The sequence below is a fragment of the Anoplolepis gracilipes genome, chromosome 7, assembly GCF_047496725.1.
Source record: "Anoplolepis gracilipes chromosome 7, ASM4749672v1, whole genome shotgun sequence".
Taxonomy (NCBI): domain Eukaryota; kingdom Metazoa; phylum Arthropoda; class Insecta; order Hymenoptera; family Formicidae; genus Anoplolepis; species Anoplolepis gracilipes.
This window is the reverse complement of record NC_132976.1, coordinates 6,543,521-6,562,873: the sequence shown is the minus strand read 5'-3', so window position 1 is coordinate 6,562,873 and position 19,353 is coordinate 6,543,521. Positions and strand designations below refer to the sequence as shown.

General features: G+C 32.0%; 1 protein-coding gene across 10 annotated transcripts in view; it reads right to left on the bottom strand.

Moving 5' to 3' along the window:
• The window catches only part of LOC140667379 (dystrophin, isoforms A/C/F/G/H), a 433,980-nt gene that overhangs the window by 328,486 nt on the left and 86,141 nt on the right, over window positions 1-19,353 (bottom strand). For all 10 annotated transcript variants that reach the window (XM_072895255.1, XM_072895250.1, XM_072895257.1 and 7 more), the window contains 2 exons: window positions 9,520-9,728; window positions 1,679-1,777 (listed from right to left, as the gene is read on the bottom strand). In XM_072895255.1, coding sequence (XP_072751356.1) covers window positions 1,679-1,777; window positions 9,520-9,728 — 308 coding nt within the window. The remainder of the gene's footprint in view (window positions 1-1,678; window positions 1,778-9,519; window positions 9,729-19,353) is intronic.

Below are 19,353 nucleotides of genomic sequence, written 5' to 3'. Positions count from 1 at the left end.
ATATATATTTAACGACTATTTTATCAATGTACGAGATATGACATATATTTAACAAATAATTATTTAATCTATTTGTAAGAAAAAATATAATGCAAAATAAAAAAACATATAAGAAAAGAAAAACATGTTAGTATTTCTACTAAATCTAATGTGTTATAACTTTGTGTATATATATTTAAAAGTATAATATATAAAGTATAAAAGTATAATAAACAATATAAAATGTCAATTCAATAAAAATAAAATAAGATTACGTTGTATTTAATTATTTCTTGTATACTTTAGTCGCTATTCATTTTATATATAAATTGCAAAAAAATGTTAATCATAAAAAAACCGTGTATAAAAATATTATAACATGTATAGAGTGTTTAATTTAAAAAAAATATAATATATTATAAGTATAATATATTTGAGTAAAATAAATTTTCGTCTGACTTATCTGTTATGCTGTCTATAAAGTGAGATTTTGTGTCGCTTGCCATTCTGGATATCGATCCATTAAGTCCAATGCAATTAACGACTATGGCGAAATAACGCGCGCAACACGACGTCGACGCACAAAGGAAGGCGTGGCAATGTTCGGCGGAACCCTTAATGCCAATGCCAATGTCAGGGCTTTCCCGGTCAATCACCTAAACACTCCTACCTTCGTACTTTGGAAACTCGTCGTAGCTCTTACTCGCGGTCAAAGGACATTCCCTTTTCCTATCATCATTCGCTGATAACTTTTCCACTCACGGTATTACGCTAGACTGACTTTGTGAGAAAGACGGGCGATGAGTATTTACCCCTGCAGCGAGCACTTGAGTCAAACCATGAGGGTTGAAATATCGACTGCATGGCAGTAACAGTTTGCCAGGTTACCGACGCTGGAGCTTTTAGCTCTCTGCCGCTTTTACCTCACAAGATACGATACGATATGACGACGAAAAAGCATGATATATATAAATTCCGCAATATCTATTTTAAAAAATCAGTAATAATTAATATTAAAATTAAATTAAAAAAAAAAAGTGCAAGTTATTTAAATAATGAAGTAAGAGCAGGAAAGTAGCGCATAAAAACACCATCAATTTAATTTCGTGACTGTCGCTTTCGACGAAAGAATCGTTGTTGCTAAAACAAAAATAAAAGAAAGGAAACAAAAAGAAAAAGCAGCAGCAAGCTTCCAATAATGCCACGCAAGCACGAATGAGGTAGCTTGAAAGCACTGCAGTTTGGCTCGGTAAATTACGATAAACTTCAAAGGCACGACAACGTCCCAGCAATCGTTCGTTCGCGTTTGAAATCTTTACATCTAAGGCGGTCCAATAAAAACACATGCCACTAATAAAAGCATAAAGAACCCAATGTCACGATACAATAGGTAACTCAAAATTATCATGTATGCATATTTTAACTTTTAAATATGTATAAATAAATAATTTTCTTGTTATCCTTTTGGAGGATCTCGCGTTAAAAGTACATCGTTTATAAATTGTATCCTATATTAAATATATAAATATTATTGTAGTTTAATTATTAATTTGTTTATATATTTGGAAGTGCACATATGTAGTGCATTAAATAATTATTTTTATTTTAAAAAAATATTAATAATATGATCGATATTTATTCACAACACAATTTGCTGCATACAAACAATAATAATAATAATATTTGATGATCGACTCACCTTTTGTTTATCAAGAAGATGCATAATTTCGTCGACATCGCCGACGACCACGGATTGTTGTCGCAACATCCCTTCTTCAACCGTAAGCCAATCACGTATCTGCAACATAAGCGAATAAAAAAATTATAATAATGTTGCAACATTATGTTGTAACAAGAAGTATATAAGTGATTACTGATATATTTGCTAAATACTTTCAGAATTAAAAAAATCTGTATAATTTATAAAAAATTACAATATTTCTTTAAAAAAAATTAAATAAAGATGATACCAAACAAAATATAGATAATCATTTTTACAGCAAAAATATGACTTTAAGTTAACAACATAATTTCGATTATTAACCAGTTTATAAATCGATAATTTCTCATGATAGAAGAAATTAGTAATCATAGCAATTAACTCGTGTCTCTTGGGAAAGTGCGAATTGGCAGGAAATGTCTCTATCGTCCAAAAGTGGTTCAAATGAGATGGAAAAGGCCGCTGGCTAGCAAAAAGGGGAGGACGCAAGACCGGAATCAGGATATTTGCTGCCGGAAATTAGTAGGGAGTGTCCGTTCGTAAGTGGCCGACTTCGATTTACGTCGTACCACAATATCCATTAAGAAGTAAGGATAAGCGAACGTCAAATATACCAGACATTTTGTAAAATTTCTGTCAAACTTCGAAGACGTGTTCCGTAATAAATTTGCAACTTAAATTCTTGATCGAAAAGTTTTTTTCATAAAAAGCAACACATGAAATAGTAATCGTAAAATAAATAACCGTATAAAGTAATTTTCAAAAAAAATAATACTCATTTACAAAATAAAAGTTTACAACGTATGTAATTATTGTAAATGGATTGGAACTATCCTTATACAACGTGAGTGAGCATTTAATTATATTATAAATTCACATTTTCCAACAGTTATTACAGTTTTTGGTGGACAGTTTTTTCTTGTAAATGGCTTTATTGGTGCGTTTAATGAAATATCAAGGCAAGTTGCATAATCGCATTTCCATTGGAACTACGAGTTGTAAAGCCAATAATACATTTAAAAGCTCACACAGGTGCGCGCACATACATGTAACGCTTCGCTAGACACCGGCAATATCTCTGCTAGCAATTTTAGCGTAGTTTGTTCGTTGTATATATAGCATGTGAACTCCACTTGAAATACTTGAAAAGATCATCCAAATAAATGTTTATACAGCAAACATATATTGAAAAAAAGCACTATAGAATTCTCGGCTTAGCATCGACTGATTATCGATCAACAATATAACAAGCAGACAAGAAACCTAACCCGAACTAGTATTCCCCAGATCGCGAACGTGGAACTTTCGAGGGAGTCGATAAATCGCGGAAGAGATAAACCGTAGTGCTACAGGAAATTAAGGTCTCGCTCGGTCCGGCAAGTCCCGGAGTCTGCCACCTAGTCTAAGCTCCGAGGCTCGTTCCGCCTTTCACCCTTCCTTGTCCGAAGCGGCCTTGATTAAGTGCCTGTTGTCGAAGTGCCTGATCATATCCCTTGCATTTCAAAATGAGTATAGAATCACGATTTATACATTTTCATATAATTCAGAGAGTAATCGTTTCTCTTAAAAGTGCAATTTCAAAAATCGCTCTAAAATATACGACATATTTAATTAGTTTTAAATAACAATTCCTATCATTTAGCAAAATTCGTAATCACTCAAAATCATGTTTACACATATTACTTTCCTTATAAATGAGTTATTGAGAGGCTTAGAAAAAGATAAAAATAAAGTTGAAAGCAATTGATTTTTTTCAATTCTTACGAAGTGAAATTGATAAGAATAGTAATATGCACATTTTTATTAGTTTTCTAAGAAGAGTTTGATAAAAAATATAAGCACAACATTTTGACAGAAGCTTATTCAACACCTTTATTTTCTGAAATTTCTAAACAAGTAAAATATAATATTACTCGCTGAAATAAGCTTTTACACTGCAAAACTGCGATAAGCTTATACGTATAAACTGACGTGTACGTCCGTTATATATTTCTCACCACACAATCTATATCTATTCTTATGCATAAAGCGTTTCATCGAGACTCGTGAAAGTTCCTGAGAATTCCGCTCCAAGAGTTTAACGACGGACTTTAGCACCTGAGTAATAAAAAAAGACGTGATAGAACGAACACACAAACACACACATACGCACATCTACCTTCAGAAATTAACTGCATCGAGAACTATGCTTGGTAGCGATCGAACAATGTAATCATATTTTGCACTATGACGAATATCATGAGTTTAATCGTAACAAACGTTAATTTATAATGTTTAATTTAAAAAAATATTATTGTCTTTATCTGTAACTTTATACTTACTTTCAGTTCAATAACTAAAAATATATCCAAAGAATAGAAGCTATTTAGTCGCGAATGACTGTCTTCCCTGTTTATTCTACAATAAAATGCTCTCCGCAAGAAGCGATTCCCGAAATGGTGTTGTCATCCGAATAACAATAAACGCAGAAAAGTTGGCACAGGTGCACTTTGCACGAAGTTTCTCGATTGTCGCTCTACGACTTTCTGATGCATCAAACGGTTCATTGGACAAACTATTTCATCTTGTTCTATCTCTCTCTATTTCAATAAAAACTTTTATTATTGTAGTATTATTGTAGTAATATTATTGTAGTATTTGCAAACATTTTTTCTTTTCTGTTTATATTTTCTTTTTTTAATTGTTTCTAGAATCTTTTTTTTATATTTTTTTATTAATACTTCCTTTTTTCTTTTTGTTTTATTTTTTTTGTAACTGTATTATCCATATAAAATTAAATTGTTATAAATTGTTATACCAAAATGGATTTTTTCGTTTTTAATAAATAAGTAAAACTAAAAATAATTTTTTAAAAGGATTGTTATTGCAGTTCAATAAAAATAAACTAAGAAATATAACGAAAAATATTAAACCGTTAAAAAAATGTTAATAAACCATTATTAAAAAATTCCTCTACGATATTAATCGTTCTTTTAGACATGAATAATGGAACAATGTTAAAAATTTCAAGCTTTGCTTCATTCAAAGCTTTTAATTTATGTATGTATAAATCTTTCTAGAAATTAGTTCAGAACTAATTTAATTAATGAAAAGACAAAAACATAGAAATATCGTCGTTAATCACTGTCATATACCTATGTGGCAATGGAAAACAATGTCTGCTATTTCAGTATTTTACGTAGAACACATGTAAGCTTTCAAACTAGCCTCACATATTTTGTCACAAGGGTAACCAAGAATCTAATAAGCTGAATACCGCAAAGAGACTAAAATTATTGGAGCGCCACGGAAACGCGAGAATTCGGTATAGGAAACCGCATATTAACATTGTATTCAGAGAAGTTTCAAAATTGAAATTTATTTTATATACGTCGAGAATTTTTCTTTTCCAGCACAGACATTTCTTATTGACATTAATTACCTTAATCTTATAATTTGTGAAATTAAATACTTTGTATCAATTAAACAAAAAAGCATATAAAGCAAAGCATGTAAAAAAAATCTAATCAATTTATATAATCTCACAAATTACTGCAAAATCAAAAAGAAAATAACCAAGAAAAATATTATTTTACTCTTACACATATATTTTCATATAAATTTAAAATTAATGTAAAAAAGAGATTAATGTAACGAATCAATAAAAAAGAGATCTAAAAATTAAATACTTTATTTCCTATTATTTATGCTGCCTTAAAAAAGTCTTTATCATATAGATTAATTATAGATTAATAGATTAATAGAATTTTTTAATTTTGATTTTTAAACTTTTAAATTCTCTGAAAACAATTTCTAAACCGCATAGATTTTTTACGATCGCAAATACTATATCGTTTATACAATGTAAAATAGATAAAGAACGTAAATCGAGAGAACATTCTAAATAAATTGTACGCAACATCCAATTTTTATAAGTGATGAAATATCTCGAAGTTTCTCGATTTAAACTTGATTAAGACAATTAAAATTTTTGAAATAAACTCCACAATTGAATTAATAAAATAGACAGTAAATAAAATGCGATTTACTATCATAAAACAAAATAGAATTTCACTGGCAACTTGATTTCAGCTCAAGTCTTGTTACCTCGAGGCATCTCATCGCTTTATGCAACACAATACTTGTCAGTGCGACAGCATAGCCGGAAATAGAAGCAGGGAGATAGCTGTTATGGCATTGGAATGCTTGTACCTGACTGTTGACTCGGCAAATAGGAAAAGCGTACTGGAGTCTGTGCAATGTTGACCAAGATGTTATGGATGGTAAAAGTTGTCTTGGACAATAGATGAAGATATTAAATATCGAATTCTACTTACGTCAAGTTTCATATACTGTATATCGTAGCTATTCAATTGATTACTCTACTTTTATGTATTACCTCTTGATATTTTTCGTCAAGAGTAAATTTAATAATATTGTAAAATTGTATATGGATATAAATATAGCCTCGATTTTTACCAATGAAAGCAGCATATGCAAGATCAAAAATGGTTTCACCTTTACAAAGTGTAAAATGTCACGTTTTCAAAGGAAACTGTAACATGGTTTACTCTGACGAGTAAAAGGGCAAAATATATTTCGCGAAATATGAACATGATAGTTTGGGTCACAAGAGTTCAAAGAAAAGAAATCCTTGAAAAACTGGTAGAAAAACGCGCTATGAACACCAGCAGAAAGAAAGAAATGCTTGAAGATTTTATAACTGACAGTCAGAGCGATAATACGCACCCATGTTAAAAACTCATTTTAATAAAAAATGTAACTAATTAAAATAATAAAAAATAAAGCCAAAATACATAACAAATAGAAAAGCATGAATACTTTACTGAATGATATTATACCATAAGAAAGAAGATATGCTCGACTTTAAGGATCAGGACAACACGGAAAAAAGAGCAAGTTGGAAAAATATTCTCAGCAAGTCCAAAGGTATTATTATAACATCTAGGTATAAAATGTTGATCACGTAGGCTGACATGTACATGATACCATCGTACTTACTAAAACCAAGTGAACTTCTCGCAACTACCAAAGTGGTCTTTAAATTAAATTTTAGGTATTACAAAAGACGATAAATTCTCATGCGGACGAACCAACGGATCTTGAAGAGGGCATCCTACGTGGATACAAAAGTGAAATTTGACTTAATTTATTTTAGAATATTTACTAGATTGTGCTCTCCTGGTTTATGTGCGTAAGAACCGCAGCACGAACACGAAGAGTGAATGGAGCTCAGAATGGCGTGAAGGGAGAGAAGCTGACGGAGTAATTCGATAAAATTGACCGAGTTATACGCCTGCATGAACGTCCTTTCCCTCTTGTGCTGTCCACACCGCCGTCACACAAATCTAATTCTTGTTCCTGATAACCGAACTTGTGTTACCAATCGGAGAATATTCAGACGAGATTTCATTTCTTTCGAAATTTGCCGTCGTAATCAAATCGCGACTGGAAAAAAATGTGCAGCTCAGAAGTCTAAGTCGAAATCTCATGAAGTACGTTGGCGCAATAAAAAGTTATTCGCAATTATTAGTAACAGACAAGTTCTAAAAGAGCTATTTACAATTCTTATCGATCGGATAAGTTATTATTGTAAGTTTGCACATCTTTCGCTTGCCACTGAAAATTTCGTTTATCATATAACAAATTTATCAAAAATTTGCATCTAAAAATACTATTGACAAGAAAAAACAATTTTTAAAAGGAAAAAAATATGAAAAATTTAAGTAATGAAAATAAATCAAAGCGATAATAAATAAATACTAATAAATGATTAAACGATAATTGAACGAAATAAAGAATAAAAAACAATTTGGCAGATATTTTCAAATAAATCATACGATATTATAATCAATAAATTATCTTAATATGCATTTCACAAAATAGATAGAATGTAATTTAAAGCTTGGAAAAAAAAAGAAATTTTTGTTATGGCAAACCCGTGTGATAAATAGGAGAAAAATAGAATAAGTTATCTAAAAGGAGATGACATTCTTAATAAAACCATAAAAGCTTTGTTATTCGTGTTATTCGAAGTTAAAATGTCACGCACGAAGCGTCGTCCGATTATCCCGTGACAGTTTGACATTTCTGTCTACAAAAAAGGTATATATCTCCCCTGTTTCCGTATTCTCGGTACTTCGTCACAGATTTACATGTAATTTATGACGAGCCGTGTTTCAGAGAGAAGAGAGCAACAGTGGTAACAAAATTTGTTTTGCCGTTTTATAAAAGCCGGTACGCATAAACGAAAGCGAAATATAAAGGGGTGAATAAAATTAACTTTCAATAAATGTTAATTCGCATAAAGAAACTTTTAATGCAAAATTTATACTAGCTTTTGCGCAGAAAAAGAAATATTGTTTCAAGTTAATGTCCCTCATAATTAAGTTTTCATAATTAAATTCTCCTAATATTATAATTTTATATTTATTAATTATAATATTAATATAATGTAATGTGTACTAATAATTTATATTAATAACAAAAAAATATAGACAATATGTCAGAAATGTCGATACATCACTTCACTCTGAATACTAAGTGGAAAGCGAATACAATCTAATCGACACCTCGATAATCAAGTTAAGACTACACCTTGTCCTTGAGGGACACAATACATACTACATTATACCAACATACACACAGAATAGAATATCTGTATAGTAATATGCCCGTTAAAAATACAGATATTTTTTTAAAAAACAAATACAGAAATAATATTCGACTTGTTAATGTTAAAAAAAATGCAAAATTAATCGCAACATTTAGCTACATAAACATTTACATCGATTTAACGATATATCACTTTATTCGTACCCCTATGTTTTTATATCTCATGTGAAAATGTTATTTTGCACGACGTTACGCGAATCAGATTTTCTGTCCACGTTTTAAAATATGTATAAAAAATGAATCAGTTTCCTTTATAATATCTACTGACTAGATGAATTTGTCGAAAAATATATAATTTTCCGATGTACAAGGTAGTTTAACATATTTTTCACCGACATTCGCTCGGAAAACACGTGACCTTATTGTCGGATCCCAGCAAGGCGCGTTACGCTGCCATATTCTCGTCAGTCTCTCTCTACGTATTCGCGTAATTTATGCACTTTAATTAGCCGAGAGGCCCGAGAACAGGCAAGCTCTTGCCATTACCATACTTCTGCCATTTTTGTGACGTGAAAAAACGACGGAATTTTACATTATAAGTTTCGCGCACATTTTGTTTGACATAAAATTTCTTATAGAAAGCAACGTATCCAAAATACGTATCCAACGTATTTTCGATCGTGCGAGAGAAAAGAATTGGAATAAAATAAATCGACTCCCAGCTAGAGAATAATTACGAAAAACTCGCGAAACATCCGTTTTCTTCGTTGAGAATATTTCTATCTCTGCGTAGTAATACCGGAGTAATCAAATCGATATCTTCCATGATCGGGTTCCGAAGCTAACCGAGCGTTAATTATTATTTGTTACTGAGCGTCTACAATTCCTAAAGAGACGTAATGGTATCAGTTCATCAGACCTCGTTAATTTTCTTTCCACTGCGTGAAAATACATTTTTGTCCTTAGTAAAAATTTAATTGCTGGTCGCCATTTTTTACACAGATTGTAGTTAAAAGTCTCTACTCTTTACTAATGTAAATTGTAAATTAATAAAACTCAAGTAGAAAAAGTAAAATTAAATGCGCTTAATAACAACATATAATAAAAAAATCATATGTATATTCTTTTTTTCTATATGTACCTTTTAGTTACATAATGCTATTGTCCTGGCAGCTTCACGCACGCGTATAAGTAAGCGGGCTTACCTGAAGCACTGATTTATCGAGTCCTGCGACGAGGGCGGAAGCTGAGGTGGAGGGTGAAGGTGAAGACGAAGCCGAGGAAACGGAGGGACTGCTAGTCGCTACGGGGGTCGACGGTGACGAGGGGGCGGGAGAGGGTGACAGCCCCCGAGAGCCCCCTACAGCTGCACCCGCCGCCCCCGGTGCTGCGGTGCCTACACTCCTTTCCACTTCTGTAACAAGGAAACAAAACCATATCTCCATTAGAGCGTGGCGTCGTGTCGTAAAAGTCGGCAGGCCGTATCTCCTGCGGCCGCTCGTCGACGTGACGAAAATTGATGTGCTCTCGGCGCAGCAGGAAACAAAGTGAGCATTCAGATCCGTTTCAGCGATGTTTCCATGCCGCAGTATGTATACATCGAATTATCGATTATTCGAGGCATAACGACAGTAATGATTCTCATGAATGATTGAGCGGTCGAACAGCTTTAAAGAAAGCTCACTGACTTATTGACTTATTTCTTGTGAAATGAAAAAATAGGTCGACGTTTTCCACGAAAACTGATAATTTTTTCCAGTTGATTCATCGACGTTGTATTTTTTCTCACGTACGGTGACAGATAATAAGACGAAAAAAAAAAAAAAAAAAAAAAAAAAACAAGTTCGCTTAAAGAACTTAAGATAGAGGCAAGAACCAAGGCGGAATGGTTTCGAGGCACGTACCAAAGGATGCACGGTCAATTCATTGAATAGGAAAGTAACTTTCATAGTTTATAAGTTTACCCGTTTCATTCCCTCGAATCGAGTCGGAGGGAGGCCATGGCGTATCCCAGGTGGAACCCTACGCAGGGACGTCGAAGACGAGCTTAATGCTCATCTCTAATGTAATTGAAAACTTTCGTAAACGCTTTTTCGTATCCCTCGATTTGTAACGCTCGTCTACTGGCGTTTAAACGTTACTTAGAAACGCATTGCGCCACTTACAATCAGTAATGATATAAAACTCTGCTTTTTTCTATCTTATAAACGTTAATACATTCTGTTGTGTGTATACATACATACGTATATACATACACATTGATTGATTCGATAAAGAATAAATTAATAACAATCAGCGATTATTAGTAATAATAAGTTGTACAATGTTAATTGCATCTATTGCAATAATACAATATCATAAGCAAATATGTTTATAATATCGATTTGCAATAATTCATATTAATTGCACTCATTAAAGTTTCTATAGTTATCTTTGATCATAATATTAAACTAAAATAATTTATATTTTTACATTGTATAAATAATGCATTTTTATATTTTATATCTCGAAATAAATATTTTATCATATCACTGCATTGGCAATCGGTAAATCGAGCTTATAAAATATATCAAACATTCCCGTTTTGGTTCATTAATCTCAGTAATTAACCATGTAATTTACTGTTATAATATACATATATCTGTTCTACCATACATTCCTACGGCAAATACGAGTTACAATAATCAATAGTTACGTTTATTTACTGTTTAACAAATCAAAATGAAAAATTTAATATCTTTACAATTTCGCTTCATTAAGCACAAGAATTATCACAAAACATATATTTAATTCAATGTATATACTATATAAAACTAAATATTTTTTGAGCCAATTATTTTTATTATAAAAATAAATACATATATTATTCTTTTTTTAATTCATTCAAGAGTGATTTCGCATACAGCAAAAAAGATTTAATAGTTTAAATTAATGTATATTTCCGTATATAATTCATAAAAAAATTATTGTTTGCACCCATTAATAAATTAGTTGAAGTAACGAGAAAATTAGAATACTTGCTTGCATACAAACGTTACCGCAAATGCTAAAATCCTCTCTAGGTACCCTACAGTTAATCATTTATTTGTACAGCTATGCAAGCTCGATGTTCTCGTTTGCTCGATAAGAATGGCACTAAACCAGCACTGCATAAAATTAGCAAGGAAATTACTCCCACAATACTTTAGTATTAATGTTCCGCTGGAAAAAAGAATTGTTTATAAGGTTTGCCAATGTACAAATTAATCTCATTGATGCTTAGAAATTAAACCAACAAACCGTGTTTGTACGCAACCTATTTTTTATAATTTTTTATTATTCTTTACACAATGTGTAATTTATAAATTAATTTTGTTTGTAAAAATTAACAAACAAGAAAAATATTTAAAAATTCATTTATGTATATTAATTACGAAGTTACATATATATGCTTGTGGAAATAATCGCACTGCCAATCGTACAAAGAAAAATCACTAGAAATACTCTATACATTAATTGCAATAAAATATGTATAATACTACTGAGAAATATTTTTACAATTTCGCCTAGCATCGGTATCTAAATATTCCATCGAGTACAAGAGGACATGTATACTTTCCACAATAAATTCTAAACGTGCCGCAATTCAAAGAGAACTCGTAGTCTCTAGAGATTATAAATTATGCACAAAATCGTCTCAGTCCAGTTTTAAAGAAGCTATTATATTTTTATTTCCGGACTTCTCCGTTCGAGTTAGTACCGGCGAGCATTATCTTAACAACTGGTACCTTATCTTTTCATTGCTAAATTTCGCTGTATTATCTAGAACCGGAACAAAAAGAAAAAATACGACAAAGAAAGACTAAGCGATGGAACGACAAGCAGACAACGTCGGCACGAGAGTTTGCTGGCGTAATTACTCACAAACCGCGAAACTTTCGTCAGCAAAGAATTTTTCTGACTTCGACGATATTTCTTAATGCATTCGCTAAACTTCGAGAACGATCTATACATTTACAATAAAGTACTTTGTCGTTGGAGTGATGAAAAACTAGTGGGCTACAAGCAGTCCTGCTAATTCAAAGGGAAAGCAGTTATGCAAACGTACCGCGAGACATTCACCGTGAACTCTCAAGGATACCATTCACCTTCTGAAGCTCAAATTTCTTCGCGTCCCATCTCGTCCGCTCGAGCAAATTGTGTGCATACAATTTACGAAGTTGAGAACTGTGCAAATCTCGACCGAAGGAGCCCCACTGTCGCGAAGAAGATAGCTACCTCAATTTAAAGACTACTTTGCGTAGTTATGCGTAGGACAAATTGAAGTAAGGAAATCGTGTTATTTAAACGAAAAATATGAACGTAAAATGTTTATATTATGATGTGATAAATATAAAGACAGAAAATGTAGAAATATAATAAAATTTGCCTGAAAGTTGGGTACATTAATGAGATATATAAACAATAAGTAAATAAATTAAAATAAATATTATATTAACATAAAATAATTAAATACTATTATTTACAAATTATTATTTTTGCTATTTCTTTATTTGTTAAAAACTTGCATTTGGTTTGTGTTATTCATCACACAAAAAAGTATATAATATTTAAAATAATAAAATTTTATTAAATATATGTATAAAATGGATAGAATTATCAGGCGAAAGAAATTCAATATATGATGTATGACTAAATAATTATGCTATAAATTAAAATATGGAAGCGCATGTGTGCGTGTGTGTATTTAGTTTGAATTTTGCACAACAGAAGAGAAACTTAGTACAGATAAGACGTACAAGATTCGACGCATAAACCACAGAACGTTTACAAAGTTCTGTCATAAGTCGTCGGAACTTCTAAGCCCCGTATACGCTAGAATTATATAATCTCCATGGCTGTCGGATAAGTTACGATACACGCTAAATACATAATAAGCATGACGGTGCATACTCTATCTGCTTACTTCTATCCTGTCAAATTGAGGTAAGCGAGAGCGACATTCAGCTAACCAAGAGAATTGATCTAGATAAACATTAATGCAAACTTTATCGCAAATATCATCGAAAGATAATATTTTACATATATGTAAAATATGGATTCTTTTTACTACTTGTCAGATACATCGTATATATGCGTATATTAAATTATTATCCCATTATACATAAAATAATATTATATATTATTATACATAAAGTAGATGAATTTTATTCCAAATTAACATTGCTTTCTGTTACCTCTTTAATAATACTAGCTATTTATAGATGTTTCTTTTCCACTCGTATTTTAAATAATCACACAAATATGAGATTTTACAAATTATCTTTAAACGGTATTAAAAATTATAAATAATCTTTTTTGAATAATATAAAACACAAGCTTTTTCGCATCTACTCTATGTAAAAAAAAAAACTCGATTTTAAATAAATTTTAAATAATGTATTTTTTATTCTGAGCTGCATCATTGAAAAGCTTCAACGGTTGATATTTTTGCAGAGGATAATATTTAAAGTTCAAAAGACAAATCGTATTTATTCTCCTACTAATTTAGTCAGCATAACGCAAATGATACTTCCCGATGCTGCGCATGGCCTGAAAGAAAGTGGTCCTTGAAGAGGGCATTCGTAACACTTGTCGCCGTGGCAGCTGCTAGAAGCGAGTTATTATTCTCGTAATAAAGGCAACGAGGGTGAAAACATTTTCGATACCACACGATGAGTATCAAAACGCGTATCAAAAATGGCAAAATATGCACATACAAAATTATAGAATTCCTTTTTGCCTGACTACAATAAAAAAATAAAAAATATGTTTCGTAAAATATATCTTCATTAAACAATAAAAAAAATTACAAATACAACGAAAGTGCATCCATCCAATAAAATTAAAAATGTCGTAAAATATTATTATTCACATTTATAATATATAGGTACTAAACAAAATCGCATGTTAATTCTCTATTCAAAAATAACAAAAATTTCAATTAAAAATAAATATATGTAATGTGTACACATTAAAAAAAAACTTAATATAAGCCAGCAAAACCGCTAGAAAACATGGTAAACACAAAACATGTTTAATAAAGTGTATAGGATAATAAACGATGCACGCAGATCAGATGCTAAATCTTTATGCGTGACAGCGATGTTATCAAAAGGAAGCTTTATATATGATCCGACATGAAAAAAATGCCTTGCTCGATTATGAGGTTAACTACAACATATCGATTAGATAGATCGTTACAAATCCTGTCCCAGATTTATTCAATCTCCAGCAGAATGGAAACGTAATCTTATTCTAATCAATTCAATTAAGTTAGATTTCAAAGCTTAACGAGACTTATAGAGTTTTTTTCATTTACTTTCTCAGAAAAAAATTGGGTTAGTGAAGTAATCGGATTCTAGATTAAAGACTCGTCCATTGACTTTGCTTTCATTCAGTTCAAATCTCGTCGCCACTCTATCAAATCTCATCGTCAGAATCTAGCAGTTATTTTTATCCTTAATCATTAATCTCTGCGTAGGATTTCTAATTTTAATGCCATCTTTCTCCCTTTCCTTATCTCATGCATATAGCTCAATTTATATTCATTCGCATAACGCAAACTTTGCAAATATACCTTATCTCGTAAGATAAACATGAATATACTCTTATGAAAGTACGCAAGTTCTCTCTAAAATGCGCGAGAAAAATATGTCTATTTATATGCACTTTATTCAGTAATATTGAAGAAAGTTATGAATACTTTGTTTTTTTATGTAATCAAACTTTTAAAGCCCCGTTATACATATGTCAAAATTTTTAAAAATAAAATTTAGAGACAAATCTCTCGGGTGGTTTTAACATTCTCGTGCATTAATATATTTACGGTGCTAACGATGAAATGAAAGAGTATAGCAACACCATGCCAACATTTTCGCGGTGCTGCGAGAAAATCTCGCGGCGCACAGGAGAGTACACGATTTATCCCTTATGCAGTAAAAGAGGGACGATCCGGCTCAGACCGTCGCCGGTGAAGTAGAAATCCCTTGTTAGCAGGCTGTGTACGCCGAGCCAAGGCAAGGCAAGGCAAGGCAAGGCAAGGCAAGGCAAGGCAAGGCAAGGCAAGGCAAGGCGAGGCGAGGCGAGGCGAGGCGAGGCGAGGCGAGACAAGACGAAGCGAGCGCCGCCGCGGAATGACCCCCGCCGTGAAAAATAGGACGAATTTACAGCAGGAAGCATCAATTCTCTTCGTGGCAGCAGTTTTATTCCGGCAAGGCCGCGCGAAAAGGAAAGCACATGGATACTCCGGTCCCTTTCTGCCGGCACTTCGGAGGTGAAAAATAGGAAAGGCGCGTTGCGAGCACGGCTTAAGCGTTCGTCTGTCCGCCTGTCTTCCGGGATAAGTGATGTGACAGTACAACGGAGATGCGCGAAGGGAAAAGCAGCATGGTGAGAGGGCGGTCGTATAGGAACATAGGGGGAAGAAGCGAGGATGGGCCGTGAATGAGAGTGATGGATTGCACACCACCATCCACTGACACTCTTCCACCAAAGAGCAGGTCGCTCATTATACCGCAGAAACCGGAACCCACAACTTCTGCCGTCTACATTTCCGGTCGACTAAACGACGATGCGATCTAAACGCAACGCGAATCCATGTCTTTTCTATTGAAAGGTTTTCGACCCAGTGCACCTAGCAGGTTGCATAAGCTTGAGTTCATAATTCGGTTCTTTTCAGATTATTCGTATAATACAGACAGAGAACATGTGAAAATTTATCTTATTATAAAATTCACTTTTGTTACACAAAATGCACATTTATTATAACAAAATTTAGATTAATTTATAATAATAACTTAACAATAAATATCGCTGTCTTCCTGAAATTGTCTATTAATTTTATAATACAAATAATTTTTGAAATTCTAAAAAACAAGATTTTAGTTCTATGCGTAAAATATAAATGTATATTTATATAAATGTGCGACAAGAGAAAAAAACAAGTAATCAAAAATATAGTCTTATTTAAATCTATTTTAAAATATAAACATGCTTTTACTTAATGAATAAAAAATATTTTTTCGAAGTAAATTATTCTCACTATTTATCTGAAAAGATATCAAAATAGTTACAATAATGAAAACAAAATTTATAAAATGATATTAAATTTTAATTTTCTGTTCTGCTGTATAAATAAATATCGTAAAATTGATACCGCGGAAACTTAAAAAAAAACTCACGATATCAATAAATTTCACAGTTAAAGAAACATTCCGAAATTTTACATAACTCTTAGGAAAGAAATAGTTAATATTAGCTGTTTACAAAAGAGTCAGAAATATCGTGGAATTGTTAATATCCAGCAGTACTGTTAATTGGTAAAAATAAACAATAAACTTAGAAAGAAGCGGAAGAAAAAAATAAAAAACGAAAGACAAGAAAAGAGATCTTGAGATACAAACATTGTTGTATCTCAGAATATCCATGCTATCTTGCCAACTCTATATAACAATAGCTTGATTCAAGATACAGTTAAAAAAAAAAAAGTAAGATATAATAATTGCAAAATGTGCTAAAAATATCTCGATGTTTAAGCGATCTTCATTTTTCAGCAAAAAACTTCTCTATACTTATTTAAAAACGGTAATTATATACAATATTCAAATTATTCGAAACCTGAATACCGCATTAATGATTTATTGAAAAATTAGATTATATAGAGAAAAATTTAATTACTATCAAGTACGAAAAATTTTGTTAAAAATATATCGAAATCGAGGTTTTAAATGATATACGAGCTAGAAATAAGTTTAGATACGTTTAGAAGTAACAGAAATCTCCTTTGAAACTTCTTGAAAGAATTTATCGTTGAACTCATTTCGCAAGTATACATGGTAACATTTGACAAAAATTCTATCTTAATTACATACGAAAATTATTAATATTACCATCTAGTTTAATTAAACGAATGAAAATGTAGACGCAGTATACAGTCCATTTAAATTATATGAACAGGAATACACCAAACTACTAAATTTACAAATAAACACGTTGCTGTTATATTATGAAATACATAAATTTTGATTTATTTGTTTATCCCTATTAACCGCATGAGGAAAATATGCGCCTGTAATAATTAAAACTGCTACGGACGTCTGGTTTGAAAAATTATTATCCGGAGTCCAAATGGAAACTCGTCGCAAGACCGAAACAAATGTGCACATTAATAGACACTGTGGATTATCGTGACAGCGGTACAAATGCGACTGTGAATCGATAAAGCCTGCATGAATGACGCATTAAGAGCGGAATTAACAAATTTAAAAAAATAGAAATAAAACGAGAAAAGAAGATTCTTCTTCTTGTATCCTAATTGAAAAACTAAAAGTGTTATATGTATATATAGAAAAAAACTCGATATTATAGAAAGATATTTTCAACGTGTTAAAACTTTCCTATTATTTATTAATTAAATCTAATTAACAATTATATATACGGTAAAGTTAACTGGACTTCAATAAATAAGTAAACGTCATTATAATTTTTATAATAAACTATTTTAATAGAAACGTAAATTTCAATTTATGATCAAATACAATTAAATACCTTCCATAGTTACGATTGAGCTTGATTAAATTTCGTTATTAAGGACTATAATAAATTCGCGAAAGTCTCGTGAACGCGGCGATATAACAACTAATTTAATCGAGTGTATGGACGAGATCTGTTTCCGGCTTCAATAAAGGTCGTTAAGTATTCCGGCGATGGTAGAAAAAAGGAAATACCCCTGATGCCCCTTCCCTGTGGAACCATCGCAGCAAAGGACGAATTAATCTGGCTTCACGAAGAGGGGCCTTTTCTGCCCCACGTTTTCGATGTAATTGAATCTCTCGTCTTTGCCAAGGCAATTGTACCACTCCCCTCTCCCCGATAATCTAGAGCTGCTCTCTTACCGCGAGAAATTAATCTTCTCTTCCGTGGGAGCGATTCCATGATCGGCGAGAAAAAACAAAAGTAATAGAGATCTATAATTCGAATCTGAACCCAGAACGAACACGAGCTTCTTTGCCGCGTGCCGGTACCGATAAAGAATGAATTCGCAAACGATTTGCCGAACAATTAACGTTAGTCTTACAATTTTACAAAACGCATTTACAGTCAAAAACTGTAACCGTCACTTGTAATATTTGAAAATACATGATTAACTGTACGGTAATTTGACATACATATTATAAATTCATCTTCTCATATTTTACGCAGTATTTATTTCTACTGTGCGACTTTAAAGGAATAACTGAAAAAATTAGTTAAATATAATGTACGATATAATGTACGCGTTTCACGTTGCCTGTAAATATAGTGATATCATCACGATTTTTTGCTTTTTATGAAGGTATACATAATATTCGACATAATATACACCGAAAATATTTTCTACAATATGACGATAATTTTACTAGAAAAGATATGCGCAAAAGATATTTTTATATACGAAAATATATTATATATCTATACTGGGATATAATGTAGTCAATCAAATTTTGTCATTATGTAAGCCTTTAAAAACAATATTTGTTATATCTGACAAAGAGATCATAGATGGTAACGTCGACATAATGCCGGATAAAGATAAGAGCAACAACCAAACCCCATTAAATCTTATCATATTAGAATAATAGGATTGTTCTTATTACAGTCTTCTCGAACAAGGATTTCTGTTTATCAGCTCAAAACACTCCCTCCTCATTCTTGCAGCTACACTCTCTCCCGGCAGAAAAGATCGAAGATGATGACGAAGAGAGGAAAAGAGAATGTGGTGAGGAACGGAGGTGGAGAAAAATTACTTTCGCAGCGAAACGTGACGGCAATACTAGAGTGAAGATTGCAAAATTGCGAACCACGCTTAAATATTAGATGCCATGTAAACGAAATTTTATCGACAACTGAGCGCTTCGCTCACGATGTGAAAGTACTTTCTTCGAGATAAATTATAGGGCCATGATTAAACATTACGGCCTTTAAAATTGGCTAGAGTTCGTTAAAATATCCCAGATGCATGTACGATAATAGCGTAGGAT